The following is a 10464-nucleotide window of genomic DNA, read 5'->3' as shown; positions in this document are numbered from 1 at the left end:
GACTAATTATTTTCATTAAACTTATTATTACAAAGTAATAATAAGTACATACAAACTTATTATTACAAAGTAATATTATTATAAAAATAATACAAACTTATTACAAAGTAATATATTATATCTATAGTGATAGATATTATATCTATATATTATATCTATCTATAGATATTATATCTATCTATAGATATAATAATACTACTATCTATCACTATAGATATAATAATATTATTAATATCTATCACTACTGTAATAGATTTTTCATTGAGGAGGATACACTTTTGAATGCATGATACTTTATTTAAACGCACATATATACAATGATGACAAAGGAAAACATTGCAGAATTCAGCATGATGGCTGCATGCATTGGTAGGATGGGTGGACTCTCATTTTACACGATGAAATATGGGCTGAAAATAGGAAAAGATCAGAGAGCAAGTTTCATTTCCCATCACCACATTGAAGGGTCTTCAAGCCTGTAAAACATAAGAAACAAAGCATGTAAGGGAAGCTGCCCAACTTCCTGAGGTATTAGCAAGGGTGAGACATTTAGCTCGGAAGTGAAAGATGACGGGAACTGTAGAAAAGTCTCCTGCTGGCATTCTAAACCAGAAGCCACGTGGAATATCAGAACGCGAGGCAGAGGCACAATGTGCACAGCCCCAGCTGAGCAGTTTTCCATGATGTTGACAGGAGTCTTGGGCAAACCTCAGAGGGAGCATTTTAAAGGCTCTGTATGTATCAAAGGAGCCAAAGAACACAATCTTTTGAAAATCAAAATTACAGAAATCACATGAAGCTATAAGAGGAAAGTTATTGTTCTTCAACTCTAAATATGCTTCCTTTTCCTGCCAGCTTTATTATGTAATAAGATGCTACTTATTAGACTATGAGATCTTTTTAATAAAATAGCACTCATAGGCAACTTCAAGACTGTCAAATTTTGTCTTCTTCTAACTGCACATGATGGAGTCTGTCAATCAGGATGCAATTAATTTTACTTCATGCACTAACTGGGCCACAAAACAAAGACAAAAACCAAGTAGGTCTGGGTTGTTATTTTTCTAACAGTAAGTAGATATAGCCTACCCTAAACATTTTACTGTGGCAAACATCATATGCATGTCAGTGAAACATAGAAAGACATTTACTGCTTAGTATTAGAAACAACCCTGGCCAGGCATTGTGGCTCACAACTGCAATCCTAGCACTTCAGCAGGCTGAGGAGGGAGGATCTCTTGAGGCCAGGAGCTCGAGGCTGCAGTGAGCTATGATTGCACCACTGAACTCCGGCCTGAGTGACAGAAGGAGACCTTGTCTCTGAATCATAATAATAATAATTTTTAATTAAAGAAGACAACGCTTACACATTTTCTACCTGTTTCCCTTGCATTTGCTATTTAAGTCTGGGCTGGTTCCTCCAGGGACAGGAGCACTGGAGTTTTATCTCAGTTCAAATCATTGTTCCCTTTAGAGAAAACAAATCTCACAACTCTATATTAACACCCTTCGTTCTGGCTGGCCATTTCACAAGAGAACTGAGGGAGGTTAGAAGGGAAGGTGGGTGGCCCAGCGGGTCACCCTGCTGAGTCTCTAGGGAGAACTTGGAGAGCCACATGTCAGTCACACTCACTGAGCAAGTGTTCTAGTGACCTCTTCTGGGGAACTTTGTTCTTGACGTTGTAGAACTCTGGGTTTAAGGCAGCCAAGCTGCCGCAGACATGGGTGGACCCTGTGCACTATGATCTTACTATGGTTAGAGACAGGAAGCCAGGACTGAAGAGCCAAGAGGTTATGAAGATGGAAGAGGACCCGGCTCCTCTTCAGCAGCACTCCTTGCCCAGGAGGCACCAGAAAATCTCAGCTCAATGTTTAACACTTAGACATTGGTGGGCACCTCTTTCCAAGACAGACCCAAACTGCAAGAAAGTCCTGAGACTACAGATAAACTCCTAAGAATACTGTCATTCAACGTGCATTCATTGAATGTAATAAATCACTATGTGACACAAGTTGAACTCAAATATGTCAAAAAGTAATCCAGAGCGTCTAATTTACCTACAGCTTCATGTAAAACTGGGAAAGTTGGAGTAAAAACCATGGGGGACATTTTCTAGGACATCTGGATGCTCCACATATATAAAAACTACAGATCTTCCCAGCCAGAGATGGACAGTTGGTCATTTCAATTTAGAGCCAGGGACTCACCCTATGCTCCCCTGATTCCAACAATGTTAGAAATTCTATATAATTTCGAAGTTAAAAGTCAATTATTTTTAAAATTGTCAAAGGAGCACCAAATAACCTGGGCTAGAAAATATTATTCCACAGACGTTTAGAGATTTGACAGTGAGTACATGAAAAGAGAGGTCTCCTCTGCCTGCTTCTTCATCCTCATTTCTGCCGAAATCTCCCCTAGTGTAGAAGCCCCTGTCCCAATGCCTCCCACCAGGCGCCGTCTCTGACTTCCCTCCCCTGGGCACCTTGAGCTCTGCAACAACGTCCCCATCACAAGCCTTGTCATACCGAGTTCTGGGAACATTTTCTGTGCTTTCTCTCATCAAGAGGTCTGAAATCAGTGTCTCTGGGCTAGATCGTTTGCCATACCTGGAAAAAAAAAAAGTCTTTTAAAGCAAGTTTGGAATAGGCATAAAAACCTTTAGGAAAAAGGAAGATAGTGTACTATTTGGGATATGAAAACTAAATATTATCGTCAGTTGTTCATCTGTAACAAGCAATCTAGGTGTATGAAGCATATATTATCAGAAACATTATCATAAATATTATTTGAAATTATTTATATATACATATATATTTTAAACTTTGCTCAAATACTCAATAAATAATCTAGGAGGTTATTTAAACTAAACCAAAATTCCTAGTCAAATTCCCGCCTTTTTAAACAACCATAAATAATATGTATAGAGATACATACTTTTATAACTAGGTGACAGGAAATTTGAAAACATGGAAGCATGATTGTAAATGTTTCCACAATGAGTTAATTGGCTATTGTTCTGATGATACACAGCAGTTTAAATCTTAACAAGGAGACCAGATGATATTTCAAAGACAGTGCTAGAAAAAAAATCAGCAGATTGCCGTATAAGACCCACCTGTGTCTTTGAAGCTCGATTTTCTCGTTTGTAAAATACTCCCTGCTTAAATCAGAGTCTTTGTGAACATCCAGTGTGAAACGTGAGTCCCAGTGCTTTCAAAGTGACAAAGTGATACACACATGCAAATTACTGCTGTTGAAATGTATCCATTCTTCTGGTTACCAACAGACCCTGGGTCTCATGTTTCTCATATTCATTCAAGGTGCCAAATGCTAACGCCTCTCCTGATGTTGTGATTTTAGCCTCCCTGTAAGTCTAAAGGAATCTAACTGGTTCATGGAAATGTTCTTGTTTGTTTGTTTTTTTCTCCTATAGCAGGATATGGGTGAGACAATACACACAGGTAAGGTTTCGTTTATCTGTGAGGGTAGTATATGCTCCCCACTCCAGGACACTACAAAAGAGTCAGACAAGTCTATACTAAATTGCATCTTTTGAAGAGGCCATTTTTCCCTTTCTCAGAAAAGGTGTTGGATACCAGTTGCCACTTCGTTTAGAAATAAATTAGCCTGGTGTGGATTGGTTAATAGGTCTAACAGCTGAACATAGCTGACAGAGGATATATTCTAATTGCCAAGCAAAATTATATCTCAATTTTTTGGAAAGATTTTCTATTACTGTTCTTTTGCTGAGACTCAAGGGAAGCAAAAACAAAACAAGTCCCTGTCCCACTCCCATCATGTGTAAGATTTCCTCAAAGATTTTCTGGAGTTGAGATATTAGACTACAGGCATCTGCTTATACTATTTATTCTGTCCATCCATTGGTTTTACTAATCGTAAAACTCTAGGGCAACTGTAACTCATTTATCTTCATCATGCTCCAGTGAGTAAAAGAACTGCCAACTGTTTTCTCCAATTTACCAGTAAAGAACCTAAATCTGAAATAGGAGGATTTGCACAGTCATAATCTTGCATCTAGTTCAGCATTGTTCACTCTTCTTCCTTCTTTAATTAATTCTGGATCATCCTTCCTCTCTACAATGCTGTAACTTTCAAAGATTGAGTCCTTAAAGATTCTCAAACCTGGCTGCACATTAGAATCACCTGGGGAGTGTTAAAAACACACTCTAAAGCCCAGGCCCTATGCTAGAGGGTCTGATTTAATTGGTCAGGGGTGGATCCCAGCATCAGTGTACTTTAAAAGCTCCCCTGATTATTTTAATGTGCAGCCAGAAAGGAGAAACACTAATCTAAGGCTGAGTTTCTCCGGGACTGGCTAGTCTTTGTAATGGGGGCTGTCCTGGGCATGGTAGGATATTTAGCAGCCTCCTTGGCATCTATACATCTAGATACCAGCAGCACCCACCTCCCGTTGTGAAAACCAAAAATGTCTCCAGATACTGCCAAATCACACCTGGGGAGCATAAAATCACCCTCAGGTGAGAACCACTGATTTAGGGGGCCATATAAGTAAATTGTAGGAGACCCACACTCTAGAATAAGTAATGCAGCTTCCAGAAGCAATGAGCCAGGGGTATATATACAGCAACAAGAATATAAGCACAAATTGAGTGTAGGGGGAACGGGGGTCAGGGCGGGGAGAAGAAAGATAATGATATCAGATTACATCTATAGTAAATTAAAGCACATCCACAAATGACCCTGTAATTTTCAGAAACACACATAGGAGTGGGTGTCTGTGGTGGGAAGGAGAAGATGGATGTATGTTAAGAGCCTCTGCTGGTTTCTAAGAAGGAGTTTACATGAAGGTGAGACAGGAAACTCTGCCTCAGAGACCAGCTCATTCCCATCTAAGCTGAATCTCTTGCCATGAAACCTAAGTCCCTTTCCTTTATGTTTTTTTTTCTCATCAAACATGTTGGAGATAACACCGCCTGTTGATGGTGGTGACAACATCCAAAGAAACTCAAAGGAGGCCCCCAATTCCATAATTCCTATAAAAATAGCTTTCATGAAATGTCCTTAGCTTCATGATTTGTGAAATGGAGATAATTATACTCCCTTCAAAGCTTTGAGGTAAAGACTGAATGAGATAATGCCTAGGAAAATATTTTAAAATGCTAGAGCTTTGTAAAATTGTAAAGCTTTAGAGCAATCATCTTTGGAAAACTGAGTTCTACTGTATATTATGCTATAACTAAATAACTAACAAAGGTTTTTCTAGAAAAAACAGTTAACATATTTTTGTTTGTACAAGTTCTCTTTGATCTGCATGACAGCATAGCATAGCAAGAATTTGAATCAATTAACTTTCTGGGAAGTATGGAATATAAAATATTATTGCTTTTTGCTAATTAAAATGATCAGATTTCAAGGGATCACAAACCAATACTATTTAATTCTGGCATTTTCATGTTTTTCAGATTCTATATAAATTGGAGCTTTTTCAAAAGTTTTTTTAGGATGTTGAATACCTTTTTGATGAAACAGGAAAAAGCAAACTTGATTTTAGAAGTACAGATTCTCCCCCTTTTGGATCCTTTCCAACTACTCCCTGACTTGTAAACAGTAAAAATATGGACTAAATAAATAAATAAACCCCACAATACTTTAAACATATAATTTAAACATGTTAACTAACATTCATGCTTCTAAAGGGCTTATCCTTTAGATATGGTCAAATGATTAAAATAATTTAATCTTAGTAATTAAAATAAGATGTTAAATGATTTAGAGCTAAGATCAACTAGTTTTGAAAACGAAATTTAAATCCTATGTAATTTGTAAAATAGTTTGGATTTGATTTTTCCCTTAATTGTCAATGTTGAGAGTGAAAATGTGGCATTTCATTTTGACTTTCTGAATGTCCAGAATAAAGTTTACAACTTCTCAGATTCCATGTAATCCGTGCATTCATCCTAAAGTTACTGGACCAATGTAAGTTTCTTCTTAATGAAATACCAAGTGGGCACTTTCTTTTCAGAATTCACCAGCTATAAAATAGGGAGAGTCTGCATTTTAGATAAACTGTTTTCAGGCTAAATCTCTAATTACTGGGACTAGGATTTTCAAGTATGAGACTGAGACTGCAAAAAAACACAGTACAGAAGAAAAGAAAATAGCTCTATTTGTCTTTTTCTAAATACTGTCATTCAGTTAGCCCTAGGCAGGCTGGAAAGTCTAACAATGTCTGGGGCAACCCTGCAGTTTACTCCTTGGTTTGGTTTTCTTTGGTGGTCGTTCTGTTTTTCCTAGACACCTTGCTAGCCTTTCTCCCTACAGCATTTCTCTGGCGCATTCTTGCCCCTTTCACTGGGTACTTTCGAGATTTCTGAACAGGCCCCCACTGCTGTAAGAACCACAACAAACCACAAGAGGTGAGTGAGAGGAGATTGCCAGCCTACCAGCCTGGGGAACCTGAATCTGGGGATCACGACTCTGTGACTGTAGTTGCACAAAATGGAAGGTATCCATTTTGTGCGCAGTGTGCCCCGCACAAACATTTACCTAGAGCTGACTAAGAGCCTGATACTGTCCTGCCCTGGGATAGAGCGAAGGAAAAGAAACGATCCCTTCCCCTAACCAGGATCTCCTGGTGTGCAGGCACTGGCGCTCCTGGAGTCGGTCCCGCGGGCCCACCCACCTCTGCCTGGTGATGAGGTTGATGTAGTGTCGCAGCGCCGAGTAGTATCTGGCCATGTCCTCCGCTGGCGCGTCCTCGCCCGGGTTGTCTGGTTTGGAAGGGTACGCCTCGGCCAGCGCACCCAGGCACACGAGCAGGGACAGGGCGAGGGTCAGTCCGGACAGGCCCAGTCGCTTGCTACCTAGCATCTGCGGGCACAGAAGGCTCAACGGACGGGCTTGGGGATTCAGAGGACCCACGCGCAGCACCTCCCTCCTCTGCCTCCCGCGCTCCTCCTTCTGCTACCACCCGCGACCCCCAATCCGCTCTCGTCCCAGTCCCGCAGAGAGAACCCAGGCGTGGCTAGCACCACCTTGCGGACTCTGGGTGCCGTCTGGCCCGGACCTGCCCCTCTGCTCCACCTGAAAACTTCGCGCAACTTCGTTCCAAGTCTCGGGGACAAGAAGCGCGCGGCGAGAGGTGCAAGGTGGGGGCCCCGCCAGTTTAGACACTTTCAAAATCAAATTGGAAGTTCCTCCTGCTGGATCACTTTTCTCCCCTCTTGCCCAAACTCTTGTCTGGGAGGAAAACTTTCTTCTCTGTTACTTTTGGTCTGCCTAGCTTCAGGGGATCAACGCTGACGGTAGAGATCACCTCAGGGTGATGACTGCTGTGGGGAAGGGGGAAAAGAATTGCTCCCTGGGCCAGAATTGCTCCCAAGAGATTTGGAGCCCAAGAATCCAGGCAGATGGCAGGGCGCGGGGCTCCAGAGCGCCAGGGATTCCTCACTCGATGGCGCTGCCAGGGAAACCTTCCTACCGCGCATCTCTTTCTGGGCCTCAAGACAGCGACTCGCAGGGAGACCGCCAGCTGCCTTGGGATAGGAGTCCCGGGTTCTCCCTCCATATCTGCCAAAAGGTAACTCAGAAGAACCGCCCAGCGGGAAGGGCCCGGGAGAAGAGCGGTGGACAATCAGAGGGGAGCAGAGGGACAAGTGGAATTTAGCCGCCAAGAGGGCTGGTCCGCGTCGGGGCGCCGAGCCGGCATAGTCCCGGCTGGGGAACGGGGTGCGACCCTCCCGGCGCCCTAGAGCTCCACAGAGCCGGAGGCTGCGCCTCTAGCAAGTTCATGGGCGCCCCTTCGCTCCCACCCCTAGACAAACGGGTCGTAGCACTCACGGTGGCTGGCGCGCTGGCGTGGCTGGGCGGCAAGTTCTCTGCTGTCGGGCGCGCGTCTCCGAGGGGTGAGAGCCAGCGGATGGGGTGCAGAGAGCGGGTCGCAACCGGGCTTTTATGGAGCTTCCTCGCCGCAGCAGGAGGGGCCTCGGGCAATCACGTTTGGGTGACTCCTACCCGCCACTTCCCGCCCCCGAGTGGCGGGGGGAGGGGGCTGAAACCGCAGCCGCACGAGTGTTGGCTTAGGGAGCCACCCACACCCCAACCCTCCCGCCCCAGGCACTGCCGGAAGAAGTGGGGCCCGGGACCGCACGAGCGAGGCAGCGCGCTCCGAGCGCGCTGGACAACACCAAAGCCCAAGTATCTCTCCTCTGGCAGTGCCCGATCCCTGCTTTTCTTCTTTCCTTCACGCCCCGTCTAGTCCTGCCAGAGATAGGAGCAGCCCAGACAATTCTTGTCGCCTGCCAACAGGACTTACCAAGCCACTGGGCGCCGGAGTAGGAAGCATCTGAATGCTCTTTGCGGTGGGACATCTCCAGGACCAGCGCGGCATCCTCACTGGGCACAGCTGCGCGCTTTTGGAGAGAGGCAACTGGGCGCACAGATTTTTCCTGCACTTAGAACAAGTCGGAGGCAGCTGCGGGAAGTCTCCAGCTAGAGGGTCGCAAAGCTGCCCCCCACTCCCGACCCCTCGGCGCGGAGCTGAGAACTGGTTTCATGGGCTTCAGCCCCTTCCCTCAGCTGGTTTTTCTAGGACATCAGCCTTCCTCAAGTACTCTCCCAGACGCAGTGAGCCAGGTTCGGTCTTGACATGAGTGTGGCGACTCAAAATTCCCCAAAGGGGGAACACGGTAAACCTTTTCCCCTAGTTTACTGAAAAAGAGCCACGCTTCCAGCTTCTAGAGACTCTTTTAAGCGCAATTTTTAAAATGGTTTTTTTTTTTTTTTTTTTTTTTTTTGGTCCAAAGTGACAGTGGTCAAATGAGCAACAGTTTCTCTCTTATTTGCTAACCCTTGTATAGTCCTATGTACATTCAACTAACGTTAATTGAGAATGTGGGTTCTGATTAAGTTGAAACATGTTAAAAACGATGAACATTAATTTGCTCATCGCGTTAAACCTGTTGAATGAATATGCAAGATACAGAAATTGTTATTACAAAATCAAGATTTTATGCAGTGGACTGAGATCTTAAAGTTCCGTGAATGAATGCTCCTGGATCTTTCTAAATAAAATGGCATTTTATTTCTAAATAAAATGAAAGTCTGAATCTTTCTAAATAAAATGGCATGTTGGGAAATTAAAGCATTAAGTTACATGTTACTTTAATGCTAAAAGGACAAGTGATTCTGTTAAGCTGACACTTAGTTTTGTGCTGTTCCAACAGCATTGAATTAAATATCAAAAACTGTGAAGCAAACAATCCTTTGTGTGTATGTGTTTGTGGGATCAAACTATAATTTTGGAGACCAACATCATTTCACTTGACAACTGCTTCTCTTTCTGTATTACACAAACACATGCTGGAAACACAAATATCAAGGCTTTCAGAGTTGCTCCGGGTGCTTACATGACAGAGCCTTTGGTAAAAGTGCAAAACATCTTCTAACTTAGAACCCTTCCTAGATAAAAGGAAAGTTACAGTCCACTTTTCAATAAAATAATCTTATTTTAGAGTGTATCACAGATTCATATCAATTAAAATCTGAACTTAAAAGGTATCATTGAATTTGGGAGAAATTACTTCTAGGGAGGCCCACACCACTGTTGAGAGAAGAACACTGTGGAGGCTTGATTAATTTAGCTTAAGATAATGTTGTTGATACTCAAGAATAAGAACTTATTCTCAGGGTTAAGGATTTAGAGAATAAAAAATAGGGGGTGGTATGCCCTACATGTGTGTTTACATCCTTATCTCCTTTCTCTCCAGTCCAAGCCTCATCCCCTGCCCAAAATACAAACAAAATCAACTGTTTGCAACTCAACCCTGCATATTCTCCTAGCTCCTGAGCCATTTCTCTCCTTTGTTTCAAAGTCATTTATTTGTAACAGCTTTGTTAAGATACCATTGAGATACTATGGAGCTTGTTGAGATTCAAAAGGAGGTGAATCAGTGGAGACTAGAAAAGGTAATGATCAAGAGAAGTCAAATAACTTGTAAAGGTCCATGTGGTTTGCAATTAGGAGGTCTTACTGATAGCAAGTTCATAGCTTGATTCCAGTAGAACCCAGACCACATGAAAGCCAGTGGTTTCATGACCAAACCTAAGGTAAAGAAGCAGAGGCAATAAATAGATATCACTGAATATATACAAAGCTACAAATGTGTAAAATATTCAATTGGATATATTCTTACACATATGCATACATGTTATATGCTCAGGAAGCCATCATTGCAACCAAGAAAATGAAGATATGCATCACTTCCCCAAATTTCCACACGTACCTTTGTAATTCCTTCCTTTTGCCTCTTCCTCACCCCTCCTCCATTGATCTGCTTTCTATCACTAGAGATTTGTTTGCATTTTCTAGAATTGCACATAAATATAATTCCACAGTAGGTACTCTTTGTCTGACTTCTTTCACTTAGCATCATTATTTTTGAATCCACTCATATTGTTACACGTAGCAACAGTTTCTTCTT

General features: G+C 42.6%; 1 protein-coding gene across 1 annotated transcript; it reads right to left on the bottom strand.

Moving 5' to 3' along the window:
• Positions 1-276: 276 nt before the first annotated feature.
• NPY (neuropeptide Y) lies at positions 277-8028 on the bottom strand. Its single transcript, XM_050783152.1, has 4 exons — positions 7823-8028; positions 6666-6853; positions 2527-2607; positions 277-476 (listed from the first exon to the last, which is right to left on the bottom strand). Exons 2-4 carry the CDS (start codon positions 6851-6853, stop codon positions 452-454), a joined length of 294 nt encoding a protein of 97 aa, XP_050639109.1. The 5' UTR covers positions 7823-8028; the 3' UTR covers positions 277-451.
• Positions 8029-10464: the final 2436 nt, after the last annotated feature.

The sequence above is a fragment of the Macaca thibetana genome, chromosome 3 (genome assembly GCF_024542745.1).
Source record: "Macaca thibetana thibetana isolate TM-01 chromosome 3, ASM2454274v1, whole genome shotgun sequence".
In the NCBI taxonomy this organism is placed as follows: Eukaryota; Metazoa; Chordata; class Mammalia; order Primates; family Cercopithecidae; genus Macaca; species Macaca thibetana.
Note: the sequence above shows the minus strand (reverse complement) of the source record. Positions and strands in the feature narration are given on the sequence as shown.